The 26726-nt window shown below is 39.3% G+C and overlaps 1 protein-coding gene across 1 annotated transcript in view; it reads left to right on the plus strand.

Moving 5' to 3' along the window:
* Positions 1-274: 274 nt before the first annotated feature.
* The window catches only part of ALKAL2 (ALK and LTK ligand 2), a 43822-nt gene continuing 17370 nt past the window's right edge, over positions 275-26726 (plus strand). The window contains exons 1-5 of the mRNA XM_063440891.1: positions 275-656; positions 1085-1399; positions 8357-8410; positions 8517-8600; positions 18108-18184. Coding sequence (XP_063296961.1) covers positions 1144-1399; positions 8357-8410; positions 8517-8600; positions 18108-18172 — 459 coding nt within the window. The 5' untranslated portion in view covers positions 275-656; positions 1085-1143 and the 3' untranslated portion in view covers positions 18173-18184. The remainder of the gene's footprint in view (positions 657-1084; positions 1400-8356; positions 8411-8516; positions 8601-18107; positions 18185-26726) is intronic.

Consider the following 26726-nt stretch of genomic DNA (forward strand, 5'->3'; position numbering starts at 1 on the left):
TTAACTTTTAATAGCAGAATGGATGTGGGTTAATGAGAATTAGCAATATTCCCGTTTAAGTTCAGCTGTAAAGTAAAAGCCACAGAAGATAGCGATACTAATGAAAGGAAGAGAAAAAAAAAATAAAGCAAAGTATAAACAACCAATTAATAGGACGTTTCCTGTATAGCTGTGATGTGGTGGTCGGGAATGAAAGTCAATGGCTTTTTGCTGTGGTTTGCTAATTAAAGAGCTTGACTTGGCCAGTGCCCACCTGGGACCTAATCTACGCATGTTGCAGGAGGGCATAAGACTGGCTGTGCTCTAACCCTCCAGTAAGATCTCACAGGCTGACTACAGCATCAACACTCTCCCACCAACTAGTTCACTTTTATTGTTTCCACCCACATTGAATTCAATATTATCACATCCAGCCACCTCATGGACATCCTAAACTATATATAAGAGGCAAGACTGGAGCTGGTATGCTCTACACAACACTAAGAGAGCTAAAGGGCAGCTGCTAACTTACTTTCACACAGAAACTTAACAAAAGGATGAGTGATTGAGTCCTTTATTTTATTGTATTATTTCAACACAACAAAAAGGATCCAGTTGGAAAAAAAAAAAGAAAGAAAAAGAAGATTTTAGAAACTACAGAGAATCCATCAGCAAAGGTAACCTGGAAGAAGTGTGCTTTGCAGTGTGTGTGTGTCTGTGTGTGTCTGTGTGTGAAAGCATGTGTCTCTGTGTGTATAGAAAGCTTTGAGAGTCCTGCTCTGGCTGGTCTTGCAGGCTGCAGGTGTCTGTAATCACCTGTGTTGTCAGAGTAGGATGTAAAGAATAAAATGTGTTTGAGGTCCGGTGTGTGAATGTTTACTCAGACTCCAGAGTGTGACTGTAGGAAAAGTCTATAGTTCTCTATGTACCTAGTTTAGGGATTGTTTGCGAGGCATGCATGAAGGTGGGCTGATATAGCTTACAGAGCTGATTCTAGAGAGGCAGGCTCACTATAATCTAGAAAGCATGCCTGTATTCAGAGTCTGCTGTCAGAATTCTAACACAGATATATTGTTTCTTTTTTTTTTTTCATCCCTTATCCCAGGATTCTACGAATTCCAAGCCTGGAGAGATCCGGTTAGTTAATCCTGATCCCAAGCAGATATGAGAGATCTCAGGTGCTCTGCATTGCTGGCTCTGGTACTCTCCATGCTATCTTCTGGATACTGCAAAGAGAGGACTGACTCCAGCACACTCAGTGACAAAAACCTCTTAAATTTCATCATGAAAATTATTAAAGACTTAAAAAAGCATAATTTGGAAGATGAGAATGGGGTGCAGTATGTGTCCAAGCAGGAAGATTACAGCTCAGAGGCCAAGGAGGATTTAGATTATGGACTGTATCACGAGCAGAAAGTGGGTGAGTACACAAAGTTTACTTTTTTTACATATACAGTATCAGCCATCATACACTTTACATAGGATTCAATGCTGTCCACTGAGCTATCAGCTTGTATTTTCATATATAGAAATATTATTTATGACATTGAATGTGTGATTTTGTTTTTAGACTTTATTTTCTTATATTGCTCTTCCTTGGCATTTGTTAAGTTATTAGGGGAACTGTGTGCACTGTGCAGATGTAATGAAACTGCATTCTCTATCAGGGAGAGCTGCATAGATTTAACCCTTTAAGAACCGGATTTGTGACACAATCTCTATAACGAGTTAAAAAAATCTTTTAGTGTATATTTTGCCTTTTCTCAGCCCATTCTGTGTTTCACTCAGTGAGTGTCATTGATGTAAGCAGTGCCCCAGCACTCACAGGTCTAGGATAGAACTATACTCTCACTCTCTCTACCAAGAGGTGATTACCCCAGAATCCCTCAGGATTAATTTCCCTAGATTGTTACTTGATATAACCCTGGTTGGCTCAAGACAGATCTCCATTTGCTTTAGGACTACAACTCCCACTATGCTTTGCCAGTCTTAAGCCTAATAGCCATGGGAGTTACAGCTCTACAATTCTGGGGGTCTGCTACTACTTTAACCTTTTGGGTTCCAGACCTGTGCCTAAAGTAATACTTGTGGCACTCAGAGGGTTATTAATAGTAACTACACAGCCCATCATCCTGCAAACTGTCTCCATTTAGAGAACACAAAGATGGAGGGGGCAGTCTAATTGCACTCTCTTTGGGAAATAGCATTTGTTTTCCCAGAGCAGCAATCTCATGGGAACCTCACACTAAGTAACCAGAACGTGCCTCACTTGCTGTTGGCAAAGGAGAGGCCAATGATATGAGGGTCAATCACATCTAGATAAGCTGAACAAAGAGTCTAAGTCACACGAGGCTTCCAGCAAACAGGGAATGCAGCCTGCTTAATGTATTTATTATCATTTGTTTTTATTTCTATGGTGATTACAGAATAGACCATTATAAATGCATGCCCCTAGGTCAAACTGCGATGAGTCTGTGTGGGAGGCACACAGCTCGTATTTGTTGGCATGTGTGAATTGGATTGTGTAAGATGGCACTGGGGGCTGTGGGTCGCTCCATAGGTGACTGGGACCACATGCTGGAGCCTGTATGTACAGGAAGCTGCCATAGCTTTGTTTATTTAACAACAACAAAAGTTGTTTTTCAAACAAATAAAAATACCATCATTATTGATATGTTTTTATATAAACACACACACACACACACACTCTATCCCTTTCATAATTCCTATTCAGCTCCTTTATTGAGGTTAGGAAATGTTTTAACCCTATGAGCACTGGACAGGAAGTGAGCAACGAACTTGCAGTCCTTTTCTGATCTCTCCAGCACTGGAAGGGTTAAAAGATGAAAGCACGCTCTGTTAGTTTAAACAATGAATGTGCCAGATAAGTAGCTGTAAGGGTCACGTTTAGATAGACTTCCTCATACTTTGTAACTGGCTGTTTTGCCTATTTCGCATGAGATTTAAAAAAACTACTTCTTAAAATGAGGTCGAATCTATACTAGGATAACATTGCTACATGTATTTAACAGACTAGGGATATATTTTTTAAATGTACTGACCATCAAGATACTAAAATTTTTGTAGTGGTTATAGTGATATCAGGCTGTGGGTACCATTCCTCTGTTCATTTGTGTAGTGGTTATAGTGATATCAGGCTGTGGGTACCATTCCTCTGTTCATTTTTGTAGTGGTTATAGTGATGTCAAGCTGTGGGTACCATTCCTCTGTTCATTTTTGTAGTGGTTATAGTGTTATCAGGCTGTGGGTACCATTCCTCTGTTCATTTTCGTAGTGGTTATAGTGCTATCAAGCTGTAGGCATTGTTCCTCTGTTTATTGTTGTAATGGTATCAGGCTGTGGGCACCATTCCTCTGTTTATGTTTGTAGTGGTTATAGTGTTATCAGGCTGTGGGTACCATTCCTCTGTTCATTTTTGTAGTGGTTATAGTGATGTCAAGCTGTGGGTACCATTCCTCTGTTCATTTTTGTAGTGGTTATAGTGTTATCAGGCTGTGGGTACCATTCCTCTGTTCATTTTTGTAGTGGTTATAGTGTTATCAGGCTGTGGGTACCATTCCTCTGTTCATTTTTGTAGTGGTTATAGTATTATCAGGCTGTGGGTACCATTCCTCTGTTCATTTTTGTAGTGGTTATAGTGTTATCAGGCTGTGTGTGCCATTCCTCTGTTCATTTTTGTAGTGGTTATAGTGTTATCAGGCTGTGGGTACCATTCCTCTGTTCATTTTTGTAGTGGTTATAGTGTTATCAGGCTGTGGGTACCATTCCTCTGTTCATTTTTGTAGTGGTTATAGTGTTATCAGGCTGTGGGCACCATTCCTCAGTTCATTTTTGTAGTGGTTATAGTGTTATCAGGCTGTGGGCACCATTCCTCTGTTTATGTTTGTAGTGGTTATAGTGTTATCAGGCTGTGGGCACCATTCCTCTGTTTATGTTTGTAGTGGTTATAGTGTTATCAGGCTGTGGGCACCATTCCTCTGTTTATGTTTGTAGTGGTTATAGTGTTATCAGGCTGTGGGCACCATTCCTCTGTTTATGTTTGTAGTGGTTATAGTGTTATCAGGCTGTGGGCACCATTCCTCTGTTTATGTTTGTAGTGGTTATAGTGTTATCAGGCTGTGGGCACCATTCCTCTGTTTATGTTTGTAGTGGTTATAGTGTTATCAGGCTGTGGGCACCATTCCTCTGTTTATGTTTGTAGTGGTTATAGTGTTATCAGGCTGTGGGCACCATTCCTCTGTTTATGTTTGTAGTGGTTATAGTGTTATCAGGCTGTGGGTACCATTCCTCTGTTTATGTTTGTAGTGGTTATAGTGTTATCAGGCTGTGGGCACCATTCTCCTTTCCTATAAAGTGATATGACCAAACTGGAGAGTACACAAAGCACTAGCATCCCAAGTTCTGCCTGAACATGTTAGTTGCACCCACACAAAGCCATCCAATTGTGTTAAAAAACCAGATGACCCAAAAAGGAGTGGTGGTACACATTGTATTATAGCACCATAACCACTACATTGAGATTTAAAGGTTGCGGTGCTTATACTGCACCATTATATAAGATTTTACATAAAAAGGGCAATTCTGTTGTAGTTTTTAGCTATAAAAGTGGAGCGATTGCAGTGAAAACCATTGGGTTTTTACCTTCCATTTGCCCTACTTTCAGAGCTTTGACACAGGACTCCTCTCTATGCAAGAGTTAATAACAGGTTCTGATAGTGTTACCTGTGAAATAAAAGTAATGATTGTATTAAACTTTAAGCTCAAAATAGAAAGGAAATTAAGCAGACTGAAAGACAGTGGTTTATATCAGTTCTTGCATTCAGTGTTACCTACAAATTGCAATGAAATTACAGTCATGTTGTACGCCAGGTGATCAGTCACATTTTAGCAAAAGCAAAAGTATACCCAGAGCACTCTTTATCAGATACAACTGCTCAGTAAAACAAAGTGTCACCATAAAAACTGGATAAATGAAGTCTGGAAAATCAGCACCTAGTCTGACAAATATTATTAATATCCATTATAAACAATCAGAAAATGGTGTGAACCCATAGATCTATCCTTCCTTGGGTCACTGGTACAAGATGGCTCTGGTTTAGGATTGGTAATTGGCATTGAAGCTTGCATCATTTCAAGTTAGTTACATAAATGAAAGACTGACTTCAGTTTACTCCAATGGGCTACAGGGTTTTCCAAACTCTGGTCCTCCAGATGGTGCTGGGTTACAACCCCCATGATTCTCTGGCTATCTTTTTTTATTGAAAGAATCATGGGAGTTGTACTTCAGCAACATCTGGAGGGCCAGAATTTGGAGAACCCTGCCCTACACCATGCCCAGTTCAATAAGGCATATTTTGGATTATTATTATTATTATTATTTAAAAATTGCCAACAAGTTCCGTAGCGCTGTACAATGGGTGGACTAACAGTCAAGTATTTGTAACCAGACGAGTTGGACACACAGGAACAGAGGGATTGAGGGCCCTGCTCAATGAGCTTACATGCTAGAGGGAAGGGGGTATAGTGACACAAAAGGTAAGTATAGGGTAGAAACGTAGGTTGTTATGAAAGTGTTCATTGAGGGCTTAGTGTTTTGTTTTGATGACAGTTTTAGGAGAGGAATCAGGGTGCAGGGAGGGAAAGCTGTTCACAGTTTAATTGATGTTTTCCTAAAGAAAGCATGATTTGGTGATTGATTGGACATGAGGGGTGAAGGAGAGGTCGGAGTCAAAGAGAACACCTAGGCAGTGAGCCTTAGAGGTAGAGCGGATGGTGGCGCCATTGACTTGGAGGGACACAGACAAGGGAGTAGCAACACTTGAGGAAGGAAAAACCAGAAGTTCTGTTTTGGACAGGTTCAGTTTAACCCCTTAAGGACCAAACTTCTGGAATAAAAGGGAATCATGACATGTCACACATGTCATGTGTCCTTAAGGGGTTAAGGAAATGAGCAGCCATCCAGTTGGAAATAGCAGAGAGGCAGTCAGAGACACGAGTCAAGAGGGGTGGTGAGAAATCAGGGGAGGACAGATACATTTGCGTGTCATCCGCATAGAAATGATACTGGAAGCCGAAGGAGCTGATGAGTTTACCAAGGGAAGCAGTGTAGATTGAGAACAATAGGGGACCAAGGACAGACCCTTGGGGAGCACCAACTTGGGATGATGTGAAATAGGTGGTTCACAGCATAAAGGTGGGTTTGAATATCTGCAGATAAAAGTGAGGCTATCCAATTAGAAGTACCCAAATCCCTAATCAATAATAATAATAAAGTATTTACCGCATTTCGATTGCATATTGAATTTGTGATGCTGGAAAAATAAATGGATTCTTACACAATACTGGATGGTTGATTGATTCTCTATTTTATGAACATTTGAACGTTATAATGGCTCTAGTAGATGGTTGTAAATTAAATTAAATATATAGACACTTGTCTTTAAACAGTCATCTTCTGTGGTTGACATCAGTGATAAACCGGAAGTTACATAAACTGTGATTCACAGACAGTGGTGAGTTGATTGGAAATGTATTGGTCTGGTTAAGACAAAGTCCATATTGGAAATATTGAGGGCATCATAGATTGCTTAGAAAAAATGTAGATTGAAAATGAAAGCAATGCATATTTTCCCAAATCTGACATTATAGATATAGATATAGATATTCAACATTATTCCAAAATTAAAATAATCCTACATATGCAAAAAAAGATTTGAATGGCAGATTTTTCCCATTAAGGGGGGGCTCATTGGTTTGGGCAGTGTAATATGAGCGAGGTTCTTGCAGTTCTAAAATATAAACCAACGTCTACTTCACAATATAAATAAAGGTTATAAGCATATGTTGTGTTGGTAAATATACATTATGAAGATGTGACTCTCACACAGCCCCTTGAAGGCAGATGCTCTATAATGTAACCTTAACTTAATCACAGATATATTAACCAGGATAGGTCTGGAATAATTTGTTTTGTGATATGTTAACCAAAGGTTTCTAAATTAAAGGATAAAGCAGACCTTCAGGGTGTTATTATTTATTTTATTATTATTATATGTAATATTTTAAAGAGCACACATATTCTGCTTTACTTTATAATCAATAGATAATAAAGCAATTATAACAAGACAAGCGAAACAAGCAGGAACAAAAAGATTTTGGGATCCCTATGTCCTATATATCTTTTGCCATATATATATGAAACCAGGGGGCTGTACTCACCTGATCATGCATAAATGGGGTGCTGCTGGGGGCCAATTTATACAATACACAAGATCCAGCGCACTCACTTATCTACTAAACAGCAACAGATCTTATGATATATATATATAAACTAACAATAATCTGTCTAACCAGTAGAAATTCCTATATTACTCTAAGTTCTAGGTCGTATCCTGTGAAAACACAAATCAGTCCTTGATTTTAACAATGAATTTTCCTATAATTTATGTGTTTTTGCTCAAAGCCTATCATAAAAATAATGAAATTGCTTCATTTTTCTGGGTACATTTTTAGGAAAGAGTTGTCTACTGCATTCTTAGTGGTATAAAGCCATTGAGAGTCAAGTCATTATCCACACCGTGATGACATTACACCTCTTTCCATTCTATTATTAATTTTCAACAAGGGTAAAGAGAAGCACTGGAGGCTCTTGTCTATTACAGACAAAGGTTGTCCTCTGTAAGACAGTGTCCCACAGAAGGAGCACGATTCACATATCATTTCTATCTTGGTTTCATCTCTAGATGATTATTATTAAGAATTGCATCTAGAAAATAGTAATAGCTGGTCAGCCAGTCCACCAAACCCTATCGTCTTCCTTACCATCTGTCAACAAAAAAAATAGAACATCACAGAAGTGCATTTTTACAAGACAAGCACCAGGCTTTATGGTCAAACAGAGGACTAGTCCCACTGTGACTGTTACTGAAAGGTTTGTCAGTGAATTGGTTATGCAAATACATGATTTTACAATGTGCAACTATCATCAGTTTAAGTTCCATCTTGGCATTTTTAAATATTTCCTAGAGCTATAGTGCATAATTGTCTCCTTTAAACACATGTAACCTGTTTATTAAGCTAAGCAGAGTATTCTTTATCAATCTAGGTTACAGGCAGTAGGTGTACGAGGCGGCAGTAAACATATAGTGAAAGAATTGTGTTTAAATAGATCATGATAGCACAGGCTGAGCTTAACAGTTTGGATGCCTATATTTCCCTTTCTTATGTACTTTGGCAGAAAGATTTCAACATTTTACGGTGATTGTCAATCAAAGGTTCACGTCTTTACTTGTCTTTTCAACACTTTCCAAAACTTTTGCAAACCGTGCACTTAATTTGTGTGTCTTTTTCCATACAGAAATAGTTCCCAGAGACCTGCGGATGAAAGAAAAGTTTTTAAAACATTTAACAGGTAATAGTCCTGCCTGTTTGTTGTTTTTCTAAAATGTTGAGATATATATATATATATATTTTTTTTTTTTTTAAATCAAACTTTTATGTGTTTTTTGTTGGTTCAGGTCGACTGTCTTTCCCTAGTCCGAACTGCAATAAACTCTTTCGCAGACTATACAATACTACAAGAGACTGCACCATTCCTACACGTATGTATGTTTAAGACATTCATTCTAAACTGAAAGAAAGAAATATATTATATATATACATATATAGAATTGTATTTATGTTTATTTATATTTTATATATGTGGTGGTGTTTCATTATTAAAGTGCAGATTTTTGATTGTATATCATAATTATAAAGTTCTCACCATAATTATTTGGTCAATGGCTCCTGTAGCTAATTTTGGGTCATTTGATAATACATTGATTTAATGCGGCTGAGATAAATTGTAATATCTTGGTAAGTTTAAAGGTCTTGCTTAATCGAATTTAAGATAAGTCAATCAATAGGCTGGCTGGTTTCCATGTGGAGTGGAGTCTTGGAACTTTAAAGGATTTCTTGCAAGGGCTTTGCAGAGCGTCCACTCTTTCCGACCCCTTCTGGAAGATCTTTTTAGTGGTTTACTAAGGTAGCAGAATACAATTGTGTAATTATATTTTGGTCCTTGTCTTAATGAGGTGGAGATCTTGACTATCATATCATATCCTGGTTCTGCGTTTCAATAAGCTGTGTAACGCCAATGAGTTCTGATCCTACTCAGAAAACCGAAATCTATTCCTTACTGATATCTACTGGGTAGAAACACCTAGCTGACATTGAACATCTAGAAAGGGGACTGGATTTTCCTTTTCCCAATACTGTAGATACCCTTGCACATAGTTCATATCCATCAGAGTACTGAATGTTGGCTATTCTTGCAAAAGTTCTAATGAAAACCCAGATCAAAGAAATTGGCTGGACTATGCAATCTGTAAGATCTGTGCAATTGAGTGATCCATTGACTATGTGCCTGGAATATTTACTATTGCTCATGCAGTTCTCGCATACTTTACACACCATTTATTCCATATTTATCTTTTTAGGTCAGGAGAGTTGAATAGATCGTGTCATGTTCCAAGTGACAGAATTAGACAGCAAGAGGCCCATGCATGGATATTAGCATTTACTTATCCAGTTCATTCCTTGCACATATTCCCTATTTACATAGAGTTTTGCAATATTTACTTATGTTAGGTCAGAGACATTTAAGAAAGACTCTCTTCTTTTGTACCTTCACTGTGGCCCTGATGAGTGATGGAAGGCACCAGACATACACTGATCAGCCACAACAGTTAAACCACCTGCCTAATATTGTGTAGGTTCCCTATGTGCTGCCAAAACAGCTGTGATGCGTTGAGACATAGACTCCACAAGGTGGTATCTGGCACCAAGGTATTAGAAGCAGATCCAAGTCCTACAAGTTACAAGGTGGGGCCTCCATTGGTCGGATTTGTTGTTCTTATCAGATTGAGATCTGTTGAATTTAGATGCCAAGGCAACATCTTGAACTTTTTGTCATGTTTTCGCTTACCCATTTTTTCCTGCTTCCAACACATGAAATCCAAGAACTGACTGTTCACTTTCTGCCTAATATACCCCACCCATTGACAGATAATCATTATAATGGCATCGTTATTCACTTCAGTTGTCAGTGGTTTTAATTTTGTGGCTGATCAAGTAAAGTCAAATCCATGCAGAAAAGTTAAAGGATCTGGTGCCTAACCTAGAACATGCATTTCTTAATTTTGGTGCAAAATTAAGGACTTAAAATTATACAAAATGTATTTTACAGGAATAGCACAAACACAAAAAAAGTGAATATACCATTTCAAAAGTTAATGATCCTATTATTATGGCAACGCATATTCCACTGCCAGGTTATTTGCAAGGAACGCAGTCATCTTGTCCCCCATCCACAATTCCATATTGAAAAATATTTGTAGCTATTTTGCTTCATGTGTTTTTGCATGTTCATGTCGTTACCCTATTTATATATGTATAACCTTCCTACATTTGACCCAAATTAACTGTTAAGACAGTATTGCGTGCATGATCACACATTCTGTACTCTACTCATGTGTGAACATGATACTCAGAAAATGATTGAATGGGTATTACCGAGTGCCCTGGGAAATGTATACATATACTGAATATTTAAAGTATGGATCCCGTAATATGATTTACGTGGCGGTTTACCCAGAATATTTTACATTTAAGGTGTTTATGAGTAAGTGGCTTCTCTGGTCCGGGCATAGACAGAACAGTGGTGTCATTTCAGAATACTAGGGAATGAATGAGCAAATAAACATTAGACAGACCAACAAACAGACACAAATCTTTATTCCAAATTGCATTGTTTCAAATCATGTGAATGGCTGAACCATTTTTCTTTTTTCAAAAATAAAAATTTGGGGGGCCAGCCTTATTTCAGCCATATGTCAATTTGGTTTGGCAGAAAACTGATTTTGGGAAATGCTCCTCCTGTTTTTCCATGTATTGATAACTTTTTCTCACTTAACCCAAAAGGGCGTGAAAATAGGCCAATCAGAGTACTGCAAAATAAATACAGGAAGTAAATATTATGTCTATATTTTGGAGTACACTGATGGTCAGGGCCAGATAAAGAGCCCAGTGGGCCTGGTGCTCACATTTATGATGGGCCTAATTACCAAATATTATCAACCAAAAACACTAAAACAGTCTTACCTCCCAAGCATCATGTATCTGATGGAGATGGTGCTGGAGGGAAACTCATAGGATGCAGTTATGAGAAAACACATACCCTATGCTAATCTCACGCTTTCACCTTTCAAGTAAATCCATACTCCCTAACAGCAGTGTCCAGTGAAGCAGGAAGTCTATAGACAGAGTAAAAAGGGTGGGCCATTGATGCAAATCACGTAACCAGAGCTGCTGATAGGGGCAAACATACGCAAAAAGGGGCATGTCTGCCCAAAGAATTTTAAGGACAGCCTGGCATGAATGCGTGTCAGGCTGCCTGCCAATCATGCAGGCTGGCCAACTAAGAGCATTACTATGCAGACAGCACCTTGAGTTGGCATAAATTTGTCTAATGATGCACTCACTCCACTTTTTCTAAGGACTGTCCCCTGTCACATGTACACTGGTCTCCTTACCTTCAGTCTTACCTACAGTCTGGGACAGAGAAAAGGTGTATGTAGTGAGTGTAGAAGAAAGTGTTAGAGAGACCAAAGTCAGCATTACCTAAACTAATTTAATTGTCAGCCAGTTCACACAAGTTTTGTTCCTCTACATCCCTCGTAAGTTTCCATACTTAAGCAAGAGTATGTGAAAAGTAGTTAGGGTTGCCACCTTTCTTGAAAAAAAATGCCGGCCTTACTAATTTTCCTAAAAAAAATTTTGTATGCGTGACATCACATGATGTAAATCACAAGGAGAGACATAAGAGATAATTCTTTAAAATCACCCAAAAAGCTACTTAGAGTTTGATTCTACTGTATATATGGATTGCTCCCAGTGTCTCCCTGTCTGTCTCCAATGTCATCCAGTGTCTCAGTGTGCCTATGTATCACAGGATCTCCTAGTGTCCCCATGTCTCCCACTGTCGCCTAGTCTCCCAGTCTCTCATTGTCCCCATGTCACCCAGTGTCCCCATGTCTCACTGTTTCCCCTAGTGTCTCGGTGTCTCCAGGTCTCCCAGTGCCCCCAGTGTCTCAGTGTCCCCAAGTGTCCCTATGTCTCCTAGTGTCCCTATGTCTCCTAGTGTCCCCATGCCTCACAGTGTCCCCATGTCTCACAGTGTCCCATAGTGTCTCATTGTCTCAGTGTTCCAAGGTCTCCCAGTGCCCCCTAGCGTCTCAGTGTCCCCAAGTGTCCCTATGTTTCTCACCATCCCCATGTCTCACAGTTTCTCCTAGTGTCTCAGTGTGTCCATTCTCCCAGTGCCCCCTAGTGTCTCAATGTCTCCTAGTGTCTCAATGTCTCCTAGTGTCCCCATGCCTCCCAGTGTCCCCATGCCTCACAGTGTCCCATAGTGTCTCATTGTCTCAGTGTCCCAAGGTCTCCCAGTGTCCCCTAGCGTCTCAGTGTCCCCAAGTGTCCCTATGTCTCCCAGAGTTCCCTAGTGTCTCAGTGTCCCCTAGTGTCTCAGTGTCCCCAGGTCTCCCAGTGCCCCCTAGTGTCCCCCCACCCCCTTTTTTTTTTTTAAATCAATGGGTCTGTTCCATGGGCATGGGCCTGGAGCTGCAGTTCCATCAGCCCCTATGTTAATCCGGCCCTGCTGATGGTAGCATTTTCCTGCTATTCGATTCACTAACCAAGTGAGAAAATGTAATTAATAAAAGGAAAAACAGGAGGAGCAGTAAATAATCTATATTTATGTATATATGATATATCTATTGGATATATAAATATAGATTTTTTTTTTATTATTAATCCTTTTTTTCCCCTCTGTTGTTTACTTCTCAATTAATCTATGAGTAAAAACAACATTTAGTGACTGTCCATAGTCATCAATCATCTTTTTTTCGATCAAGCATCTCATTTTTGGTGCCCTCCAAAGCCTCCTTCCCCCTCCTCCCCTCCCCCCCCCCCCCCCCCCCTCTCATGTGGTCTATTTACCCAGGATTGGTTTTATTTGTTTTTTCATAATCTGCTGGTCCTATCGGTTTAGATTCATCAATTTCTACCATGGTGCTCGCTCCTCTCTTCCTAGGCCCTTAACATCATTATTGATTAAATGATCATGTGGACTTCCCTAAACACTGCCCCATTCATAGGACCTAAGGAGGACTGCAATGCTCTTGTGCATCTCTATCATGATCCTGCAAGACTCGACACTATAGGAGATAAGTAATGCGCTTGACATCTAATAGCAGAGTTAAAAATGACATGGAACCTACAAATGTGGCATATCTACAATGTATCACAATGCTGAAAAACACTAATAAAACACTAGTTGAAAAGAAAAATGACATGGAGTTTGACTGAAGCATTTTGCGATCTGCCATTTATTCATAAGGAAAACTAGCTCATGTTTTTTCTTGTCTATAACTTTGCATGGAATCTTTTTTTTTTTTAACAAATAAATCCAAATGAACTGAGCTGCCAGGGGACAAGAAGCAAAATAGTACAAAGCAGTGGTTCACATTATTTCATAGCTTTTTGGACCATGAACTGCACCTTCTATTTTACCAGCTGGTGTGATCAGATATTATCAGCTATCAAAAAAGTTAATTCACTGTACCTGCCTTACCCATGAATGGGCATACTGCCTCGAGGTCTTACTAGCCATTTTTAAATGAGAAAGGGGCAAACATTAGCACCAGAGCAAGCTATTTTTACTTTAACTAACACAAAATTCACACAACACATAAATCACTTTATATCCGGTAAATAATTTTAACTTCGCTTTTTCCATAGCTGTTCATTACCCGATAACTTCTGGAGTATTTTCCCATGATGTACCCCCTTTAAGATAATTTTATAAACATCATGATCATTTAATTGATCTTGCCATCAAGATAATCGCACACAAGACTATTACTGATAAAAATCAGCTCTGGGCACAATTAAGGTTTTCAGATTATGCTGTAAAACCTTTCAACTTGGCTTGACTAGAATAGCCCACTTTGAATCTAACAGACATTGTATATAGATTTGAGAAGTTTAGAAAGCCGTGTCTAATGACGGGAAATTACTTGTTTATAACACACATATGTAAGCTTTAGTAACACAGCTCACTGTTTCAGGGTATGTGTTAAATAACAATAGAGATAATATTTCCAAAATTCTGATAAAGATATTTAAAGATGCTGGCAAAGACAAAATGGCATTCTATTCTATTTATTTTTTTAATTAAAGTAAATATTAAAAAAATATCCTGTTTATTTTACAAAGACATTGGTGAGTTTCTAAAATTGGATATTTATTTTTCTTTTATTTATAGTTACTGGGGTATAAATGAGACTGTCATTAATACTGAAGTATGTGTGTGCACCAGTAGTTTGAAATAAAGGGTGTATTAATCAAAGACCTGGCAAGGTGCCCTAGGAGCTACATAGCATGGGAAGTATTTTTTTATTTGACCTATTCTTAAACTAAGCAAATTCTACCCCACATGCAACCTGTATAAATTAATCGGAACTATCAGCTGAGGCCCCTAGCCAATGTGCTAGCTCACGAGAGCTAGCGGGAGCTCATGAACTGACTGATTGAGCTGTAAAGGTCATGGTGACTGCACCCTAGTTGAAGAATCAATCCATTCTAAAACTGTTTGCCTACAATGCACTGTAGTGGCTATGGTGCTCGGAGTGTTACCTGAACTTGACAGATCCTAGTTTCTATCTGCTGAAATTTTTTTCTACAGATATACTAGTCAGCATACGTATTGATTTAACAAATATTTTCAATATAAAGTAGTAAACTTGTGCTCCATTTCTGGCTCAAACTACAAGGAAGCTACATGCCAGATCAGTGAGGATATATGTATAACCGAGCACAAATCTTTGCTCTTGGCACAGATTGCAAAGAATGCCACGTGAGGTGCATGCTCTCGCAGAATTTCTCTGTCATTATCCCCATCCCCATATTTGTTTGATAGGTAAAACTGTATTTTTTTTTTTTTTGTGTGTGTGTGTGTGCTGTTCCTTAATCTGTATTTTGTATATATTTTGATCTTTATGGTAGTACCGCAAACTTATAAATGCATGTTCCAGGTGTGCCCCCAATCCCCCATTTTTCTAATTAGTTGTACCTATTAACAAACTGGTATGTACTAAGCTACTATGACAGAATAAGAAAATAAAATGTTATTGGCATGAACAATGTGGGAGGAAAGGTCTAGACTAGAGAATAACAAAAAAGATATTGATAAATAAAAGCGTTAGGTTCCTGCAGGACCTGGCCAACCTAGGCCCAGACCGGTCCCGCTCACAATCAACATTATCCATAAAAAAAAAAAAACAATATTAATTAATCAATAGGCAATATCTCTCTATTTTTAGAGAGAGAAGGAAATTGTCCTATTGATTAATAGTAATCCACTCTCAGACTCTCAATTATGTCTTCTGCCACCACACAAGTTAAATCTGCTCCTTGACATTATTTACTACGTACAAAAAAATAATACCCATCTTAAACAGAGTTAATATTAAAGGATACTTATGGAGTTTCAATATAAATGATTGAGATGAGATTACACATACATATATGAAATATACAATAGTACAATAGAAGCTTTAATAATTCTCTCATTCAGTTTGTGGTTTATTTATGTTATTGCGCATTTGTGATTCTTAATGCTGAAAATTGGCGTGTTGTGTTTGGCACATTTGAATGTAAGCAATAGCTAAAACACAAGTTCCTTTCATTTAATATTTGGTAACATTCATATGAATTTGTTTCTGAAATGTAAGATAATGTAAAAACCTATTAAACACTATTATATTTAATATTAACAGTTTGGGTGAAGTCATATTCTGCTGTGTATTGCAGTTTGAGTGGCTTACGATAGGACATTCACATAGAATTACTGGCCATTCATTTAATGAGCACGCTACACCGCTCATTCTATTGGCTATTGTCCAATAGTCTGTTTGTGCATTCCACCTCTCGTTTATATAAAAACGAAATCTGAGCAGTTTGACAAAACAAATGGTGCTCTTTTGATGCCTACAGCCCCTCACCTACCATTTTGCTAAAGTGGAACAGAATTCCTCATTTAGACATTCTACTTTGGGTGTCAATGATAGGCTGAAACTACAGACTTTTTGCACTATTACAATGAGCTGTAGTTGTTATGGTGTTAGAGTGTCCCTTTAACAATGAATAGCTGTGCTTTTACTATCAGTGCTATTTGTAAGTTAACTGGACAGGGATGCATTTTTTGGTTGTTGTTTTGGCTCTACACTCAAGCCCATTGGAGTGGCGGTTTTAATCTCAGGGTATCTACATCAACTCTATATGAATATCAACAACAGTCTGTTTTTTAATAAATACTATATTTACAATTATTTCAGGGGGCCAGAAACAATTAAATAGTTGGTTCCCCACCTCTTTCTTCGTTTAAAATGCTGGATTGCATCTAGATACGATTCTATGTGTGGTATGTGTATTCCAAATCCGTTTCTGTTTTATTTCATCAAGAGAAGTAAATAAGTGTCAATGCCATGAAAGGAGACACGCTGACAATTCTGAATACATAGCCAAATATTAGGTATGTCAAAATCATTTGTGCTGCACATTGTAAGTGAGCGTGAATGATCTTGTGAGCTCAGCTGCAGCAATCAATCTTATAGCACAACAGTGGGCTAAGAAATCAAGGTTACAGTCATGTTAGAAAAACTCATATTCACCTCTTTAATAAATCACAAATAAACACTATGTAAATACTCACTCTTTTATTTAATGGGTTACTCCAAGCATCATAACAATACAGCCCGGTGTATGGTTATGAGCACTGGTGCTGTTCCCTGGTTTTGGTTCAAACCGTTGGTTTTACCTCTTACCTGGTTCCTGGACACTAAGCCTCCTAGTTTGTCAGGTGATGTGCATGAGCTCCAGAATTCTGATTGTCATTCATTGGCTGAGAGCATCAGCTAAACGCTTTTAGCCAATGAATAACAAGCAGAAATTGACGTTAGCCAGCCTGAATTGACGCCCTAATGATGCGTCAGAGGTGGAGTTACACTAATGCCAGCAATATAAAATGCCCCTGTATGTGTAGCATTTCAAATTGAAACACAGCATATTTAGACTCCAAGCACTATCACCACTTCAAACACTGATGTTGTTATGGTGCTTGGAATAACCCTTTAATAATAACCAGAAAGAACAATAAAGGATGGTATATAAAAGGAATTACCCATCATCCAAAGCATACGCGCTCTGAAGTGGTTTTATGGTTTTGGCATGTATGCAGAATTTTCCAACTCTGATATTTGGTCATTTTACCACAAATTACTAAAATGAAGCCTGCATCGTTTTGGTTTGCTGTGAAATTGCTTAATATTTCAGGCAGTGTTTGATTTGGATTTTTCAAAGTAATTTTTCATTAAACATATTATTAAGAGTATGAAAAAGACAAGTCAGTTTTATGAGTCATATCATGCATATTTTGTTTCATGCCCCTAACAAAAGATAGAACATTGTTCAGCCTGTCTATTGGTCTAGACTGAATAAAATATTTTTTAAAGAATTACTCCAACCACCATGACCACTTCTGCTTTCTGAAGTGGTCATGGTGGTAGGAGTCTGGTTGTGCAGTGTTTCTCCTTAAAACACTGCACATCCAGAGATATTTGTAATTGCGTGCAGGGGTCAAGTTCCACCCCTAGCACACATGACACTGGCAATCCAGATCTCTGTTCCAGGATACCTAATATCAATTCTGTGCATAATTTACATCTGTCTTAAATTAAGCACAATATACCAATACAAAGGGGCTGCTTAACACAGTAGGCATGTGCACTGCTTATGCACTTTTTGTACTTGGGGCTGGATGGCCATCATTTTACTAGTTGGAACGAATAAGGTATTGTTAGCCAATTTTGACAATTTGAAAGTTTGGAGGCGTGCATATCTGTATTCATCACAATGATGTCAGAACCAGACTATACTTTCCTAAAGTTGTATTATCTATAGTATTATCTTCTGGTCTCAGTAAATGTCTATTTTTTTTATTTTGGCAGATTATAAAAGGTGTGCAAGACTTCTAAGTAGGTTGGCGGTTAATCCCTCGTGCATGGATGGATAACACATTGACAAGGTGAGAGTTACTTTTCTTATTTTCCCTAAATATTATTGAGGTTTATGTACAAAAGAACAAGCCTTGCATTTCTATGAAGAGATTGGGTTCTTTAAAGTCTCATTTCATGTACATCCATAAGCAAATCTACAATGTGATACACAATAGTTGTAACACGTAAGCAAAAGAATAAATGGAAAGATAAAGTGTAACACAGAGATAAACTGTCCCCAAATAAACATACATAGGCTGAAAAGAACCTGTGTCCATCAAGTTCAGCTTTCCACACATCTGTTTTTTGCTGTTGATCCAAAAGAAGGCAAAAAAAAAAACCCAGTTTGAAGCACTTCCAATTTTGCAACAAACTAGGAAAAAAATTCCTTCTTGACCCCAGAATGACAGTCAGATTTATCCTTCGATTAAATATTTTTAGAGGCAATGGAATTCACTGTGCTAGTAAAAACTAGAAACATGAATTCCTCTTGCTATTTTATGGTTATTAAAAGTGGCCATTCATGGGTGGATTTGTTGTTTCCGCACCTTCCCCTAGTTACAAGTGGGTGCAGGGAGCCCCATTTCCGATTTCAATCTGCTTGCAGTGTATAGGGTGGGATTGAGGTCTGTAATCCAAGAATGCAATTTTATCTGTTTATAAACAGGTGTTCGGATGGTTGTATCTACATAATAGTAAAACCAATACATTTATAAAAAAAAATACAAAAGTGGGGTTAGAACAGATTCTGCTGATGCATTAGCCCACTGAGCTATTTCACCGGCCTCACTGAGCTATTTCACCGGCCTTAAATAAGAATTAATAAAAAAACAGCCTTGGTTTATTTTTGGATCGGCTTTCAAAATAATTTAATATGTTTGGATAAAAGTTTGAAATATCAAAAACAAATATATTAATATATCTCAAAAATCTAAATATTGATTTTGGTTTTCAAAATGCTAAAAAAAAAAAAAAAAAAAAAATTAAACGCTTATCCAAAAATATTAGATAATTTTAAAAGTTTATCCAGAAATATTAAATTTAGGTCAATGTTTCTAGGCTTTTCTCCACTCTACCTTCTCTCTACTTTCTTAGTATGCACTGATGACTTGTTCCCTGATGGTACATGTTTCTTTATTGACTGGAAACGCGTCTGCAGCTATGTTTATGCTTGACCTGACATTTATGTACTTGTGATTTGTCTCCATTTATTATCTGTACACCTTGCTGTATACTATTTTCTAATAATTTGTATTGACAAATGATTTAAAATATTTGACAAGAAACATTAAACAAAGAAAAACAAAAGGGGGGGTATTGACATATACTCTATTAATATATATATATATATATTACTGGTTTGAGATATATATATATATATATATATATATATAAATATATAATATATAAATCCACCAAGAAAGGCTGCTTTAAGGATTTAAAACAAACATTTATTGATACAATTTAAAAATAACGACCAACGTTTCGGTCCCCGCTCGGGACCTTCTTCAGGGTCAAAAATATAACAGGACACTGACATTTTTGACCCTGAAGAAGGTCGCGAGCAGGGACCGAAACGTTGGTAGTTATTTTAAAATTGTATCAATACAATTTTGTTTTAAATCCGGAGAGCAGCCTTTCTTGGTGGATTTTTGTCTATTGGAGCCTTGGTGATGCGCCCGGTATTGTCACTTTTTGAGCGTGAGTGCAAGGGAATATTGTATTTTTTTTATAAATATATATATATATATATATATATATATATATATCTCAAACATGTTACCAACCTCATGCTGATGATTTGCATTAACAATGAAACAGCGTCCATGAGTGGTTCACTGGCTTTGCATCTTTTCCTAAGTTGTGGTTCAAAGCTGTTGTATACAACAAACACAGAATCCATGTTTAAAATGGAACAAGGGAAAAATGTGATTCTTTTTTATTTTCTAATTTGCATATGCCCACCCAGAATCCTTTGTGGTAGTAACATCACTGCAAATTTGTGATTTCTGCGGGAAAAGCAAGTCTTATGGCTTGACTGGTGTGCAGATTTTTGTATTGTTCTAACTATATATAATCTAATTTATATAGTTAATATCAGGGCTCGAGTCCTGCAGGAACGCACGGGAACGGCGTTCCTGCACTTTTTCCAAAGCAGGAACGCCGTTCCCGCTAGTGATCCTGCAGGACCTGCCCTGCTACCTGCATACAGGGGCCCTCACACGCTGTGTTTCCTCTCAAGCACTAATTCTCGCGAGACCCGCGGCTGTAAGAGCGTTGCCACGGGTTACCATGGCAACGCTCCGCACAGACAAGTCTCGCGAGAATTAGTGCTGGAGAGGAAACACAGCGTGTGATGGCCCCTGTATGCAGCGGCTGCTTCCCTCCACCGGACCACCCGGCGATCTCCCCCCTCCCTGACAAGGTAAGAAGCAGGGAGGGGGGGATATAAAACCAAAAAACCTAAACACATAAGGTTTTCAAAAACAAATGCTTCCCCCCATCATCCAGCACACACACATAATCCAGCACACACACACACACACATAATCCAGCACACACACACATAATCCAGCACACACACAAACACACATAATCCAGCACACACACACATAATCCAGCACACACACACACACATAATCCAGCACACACACACATAATCCAGCACACACACACACACACATAATCCAGCACACACACACACACACATCATCCAGCACACACACACACACATCATCCAGCGCACACACACACACATCATCCAGCGCACACACACACACATCATCCAGCGCACACACACACACACACACATCATCCAGCGCACACACACACACACATCATCCAGCGCACACACACACACACATCATCCAGCGCACACACACACTTCATCCAGTTCACACACACACTTCATCCAGTTCACACACACACTTCATCCAGTTCACACACACACATCATCCAGCGCACACACACACTTCATCCAGCACACACACACACACATCATCCAGCACACACACACACACATCATCCAGCACACACACACGCACACACACACACATACACATCATCCAGCACACACACACACATACACATCATCCAGCACACACACACACACTTCATCCAGCACACACACACACTTCATCCAGCACACACACACACTTCATCCAGCACACACACACACACTACATTCATTATACACACTCTGCACTCACTACAAACACACTACATTCATTATACACACTCTGCACTCACTACAAACACACTACATTCACTATACACACTTTGCACTCACTACACACTACATTCATTATACACACTGCACTCACTACACACTACATTCATTATACACACTGCACTCACTACACACACTACATTCATTATACACATTCTGCACTCACTACAAACACACTACATTTATTATAAACACTGCACTCACTACAAACACTTCATTATACGCACTCTGCTCTCACCACAAACACACTACATTTACTATACACAATCTGCACTCACTACAAACACATTACATTCATTATACACACACTGCACTCACAACAAACACACTACATTCATTATACACACACTGCACTCACAACAAACACACTACATTCATTATACACACACTGCACTCACAACAAACACACTACATTCATTATACACACTCTGCACTCACTACAAACACACTACATTCACTATACACACTTTGCACTCACTACACACTACATTCATTATGCACACTGCACTCACTACACACACTACATTCATTATACACATTCTGCACTCACTACAAACACACTACATTTATTATACACACTGCACTCACTACAAACACGTCATTTTACACACTCTGCTCTCACCACAAACACACTACATTTACTATACACAATCTGCACTCACTACAAACACACTTCATTCATGATACACACACTGCACTCACAACAAACACACTACATTCATTATACACACACTGCACTCACAACAAACACACTACATTCATTATACACACTCTGCACTCACTACAAACACACTAAATTTATTATACACCCTGCACTCACTACAAACACACTACATTCATTATACACACTGCACTCACTACAAACACACTACATTCATTATCCATACTCTGCATTCACTACAAACACACTACATTCATTATACACACCCTGCACTGCACTATATGCACGGACCTTGAGGAAGACCCGAACGGGTCGAAACGTCGGTCAATTTACTGTATACCTTTTTATCGAATAAATTATTTTGTTTGCTATTTGAAAAGACCCAAGAGTGCTACCTTTGTTTACCTACTCTATATATATATATATATAAATAAACAGAAAAAATTGTCTTGCACTCCAACTTACTGGTGTCTTTGCCCGGTGCTTGTCAGCATAATATAACCAAATAGCAAAGAGATAGCACTCCCAGGTCTCCAAAGGTATTAAAAATAAAACTTAACTTTTATTTTCTTCAGTTAAGAGATCAACATTTCAGTTTGTAACAAACTGAAACGTTGATCTCTTAACCCCTTAAGACCGGAGGGCGTACTATTACGTCCTTTTAAAAGCAGCTCTAAACGCCGCCGGACGTAATAGTACGCCCTCCGGTTTTTAGTAACTTACCCGGTCGCTGGCGGTCCCACGCCGGCGATCGCGGTTCGGGGGACTCCCAGGGAGCCCCCGCGGCACGTCCGCCCTCCAGGAGCCCTCCCGGCCATGTGAGAGTGAGGTCCTTGCGAGGACCTCACAATCACATGGCCGGTATAGCTGCCTGCTGCATTGCCAGCAGGGGGACCAACTGTAATGACAGTTGGTCCCCCTGCTGGCTGAAAATCAAATAAAAATGTTTTAAAACAGTGTAAAAATAAATAAATTATATACTTAGATCATATATATATGTTATATATATATATGATCTAAGTATATATATACACATATACACACATACACATACACCGTCTAGGTGTATTTTAATATTAATATATATATAATTATATATATATATTAATATCAAATTACACGTAGACTGATACTGATTAAATATATATATAATTATTGTTATATATATATTTATAAATAATATACAAAAAATTAATATGTAAATACGTAAAAAAATTAAATAAAAAAAATAATTAAAAATAAAATATTAAAAAATATATAGATGTGTCCAATCCATACCCCCCCTACTGGCACTACTGGACGAGTACGCAGCAGTCTCGGGGTACAAATTAAACCTAGACAAAACCGAATCACTCCCAATCGGGATCCCGGAGAATGACCTGAAAGACCTACGACGCTCACACCCCTTTAAGTACAACGACATCAGCATCCCGTACCTCGGCATACTCCTACCGGCTAACCCCGACTCCACATATGAATTAAACTACCCCCCCTTAATCCGCAAAGCCTACACAGACCTCCAGACCTGGAACACCATGCCTATCTCATGGATGGGGAGGATAGCCTCCATTAAAATGAACTTACTCCCCAGATTCCTGTACCTATTTCAAACCCTACCCATCCCTATCTCCCGAAAGGACTTCAAAGCACTCCAGACAAAAATCGACAACTTCATTTGGTCTAACAAAAAACCCAGAATACGGAGATCCACAATGTACAAAACCACGAAAACAGGGGGGCTGGGACTCCCCAACTTTCTACACTACTTTCAAGCAGCCCAACTGACACAAATACAACACCTACATGCCCCCCCAGGTCTAAAATTATGGGTAGACCTCGAACACGACCTGATGGGTAGTGACCACCCCTCACTGCTCCTCTGGGTCCCCAAACAGTCCAGACCCACCACTCCACAAACGTCCCCAGCCCTCAACACCTCTTTTCAGGTATGGGATAAGACCACACCGAAAACCCGACTTATCAACTCCCCCTCACCCCTAACCCCAATCCTACGAAACAAACAATTTCCCCCCGGGATGAATCCCCGAGACTTCGCACATTTCGAGGACAACGGTCTCCTCCGTTTCTACCACTTCTTTCAATCCAACCAGCTGCTCCAATTCCCAGATCTGCCCCGGCACACGCCGCTCACCACTTTTGACTACTTCCGGTACCTCCAGATCCGCAGTTTCCTACAACACCCCCTCCACTCCTCCACGGCCACCGCTACCCTGACCCAATTCGAACGAGACTGCTTACATTCTCCGATACGCAGAGGCCAAATCTCCTTCATTTACCTACAACTAAACTCTTCCTCCCCGACAGAAGCACTCGCATACACCAAGGCGTGGGAAAGGGATATTGGCCCCCCCACTGACCCGTCAGACTGGTCGGCAATATGGGAGGCAACTGCTTCCCTTACTATATGTGTAAACCATAGGGAACAGGCCTATAAAACGCTCCTCAGATGGTACCTGACGCCCCTAAGGTTGAAACAGATGAAATGCTCGACCACTGACGAATGCTGGAAGGGCTGCGGGTCTCAGGGTACCTATATTCACGCCTGGTGGCATTGCCCCCACATAACACAACTCTGGACAAAAGTGGCAGACCTTACATCAGCTCTCCTACACACTGAGATTCCACTAGACCCATGGATCTGGCTACTATCCAAACCCCACACCCCCCTATTCAGGGCACAAAACAAACTACTCGCCAAGATCGCCTTAGCCACGCGTCGCACAATCGCCGAACAATGGGGCAACAAACACATTCCCACCCTGGACACAACCATCAGGAAAATAGAGGAAGCCAGAGAGATGGACAATCTATCGGCCCTACTCCACGACACAACCCACCACCACAATAAAATATGGGACCCCTGGGTCATTTATAGACTGACCCACCCTTAAAAACTCTCCCAACTCTGGAAGACAATCGCCCCGACCCCCTCCCCCACAAACCCTCCAAGATATCACTGCCCAGACCTTCCCTAACCCCCACACGCCTTCACCAGACCACTGGTAAACGTACCATCAATAGTAGCCCCACTCCATACTAACACCTCAACCCCCCCCTCACAAAGCTACCGACTCTCAATCGGAATCAACGGCAACACGTCCCCCCACAACACCGACCCCTCACCACCCGAAACCCACAAAGGACGAACACCCCCACCCCCCTCCCTCCCTAACTCTCACCACGAAACCCTCACCCCCCCAACCAGGCTCCTGACCCGAAGCGCCCGTCACAGAGCACTGACTTAGACAGATCAAGGTCTATCCACTGAACCAACTCCGCGCCATGACGTGAGGAACGGGCCTCATGGAGACCATAGAGACCTACGAACGTAAGCGTAACCCCCCCCACCTTCCCACCACCCTGCCCGTCCCTGTAATCCCCCCTAGACGTACAAGGTACTAGCCCATATACACGCCCACTGACTCACAGCCCACCTCCTGAACATTCCGGAGAACAACAGCCAACGTTTCCGCGGAAGACTATCGCTAATGACACCAGATACACCAACCACAACTATCTCAGTCTCCTTATCCCCAATCCGGAAATGCCAAACCGTAACTCACCTGAATATAAGGACAGTACTTGTACCCCCCCCTTCCTTATACTGTATCCTGCAATAACAGTTGTGAACTTTGAAAATAAGGATTGTACTTGTACCCCCCCCTTTTTTCTTTATTCTGTATCCTTCATTAACTGCTGAAAACTTTGAAAATAAGGATTGTACTTGTACCCCCCCCTTTTTTTTCATTCTGTACCCTGCATTAACAGTTGAAAACTTTGAAAATAAAGAATTTTGAAAAAAATATATAGATGTGTTTTATTTCGTTCTAACTGTATTCTGATATTAATATATATATATATTTATATCAAAATACACTTATAACGAAATAATATATATATCTATATACATAAATATTTACGTATATATCACTATATATATACCTATATATAAATAAAAATATTAAAAAATATATATATATATATATATACGTATATATACACATATGTATATATATACATATATTAATTCTACACATATATTTATGTAATAATTTTACATAATTAGGTATCCTAATTAATTACAATTAGCGGGACCTGCCTGACCACCCATGCCGAAAGTATAGGGAATTTAATTTGCTAGCACTATATTTAACCCTATAACTTTCCAAGACACCATAAAACCTGTACATGGGGGGTACTGTTTTACTCGGGAGACTTCAGCACTTACAGGGACGATATTATTGCTGCAATACTTTTTACTGTTTTGAAACACAAATATTTGTGTTCAGCGAAGTCTCCTGAGTACAACAGTACCCCTCATGTACAGGTTTTATGGTGTTTTCAAAAATTACAGCGTCAAATATAAGGCTTGTGTTTAATTTTTTTCACATTAAAATTCGCCAGATTGCTTACGTTGCCTTTATGACCCTATGGTAGCCCAAGAATGAAAATTACCCCTATGATGGCATACCATTTGCAATAGTAGACAACCAAAGGTATTGCAAATGGGGTATGTCCAGTCTTTTTTAGTAGCCACTTAGTCACAAACACTGGCCAAAATTGGCGTTTTTTGCATTTTTCACACACAAACAAATACAAACGCTAACTTTGGCCAGTGTTTGTGACCAAATGGCTACTAAAAAAGACTGGACATCGCTTA

This window comes from Pelobates fuscus, chromosome 2 (assembly GCF_036172605.1).
Source record: "Pelobates fuscus isolate aPelFus1 chromosome 2, aPelFus1.pri, whole genome shotgun sequence".
Taxonomy (NCBI): domain Eukaryota; kingdom Metazoa; phylum Chordata; class Amphibia; order Anura; family Pelobatidae; genus Pelobates; species Pelobates fuscus.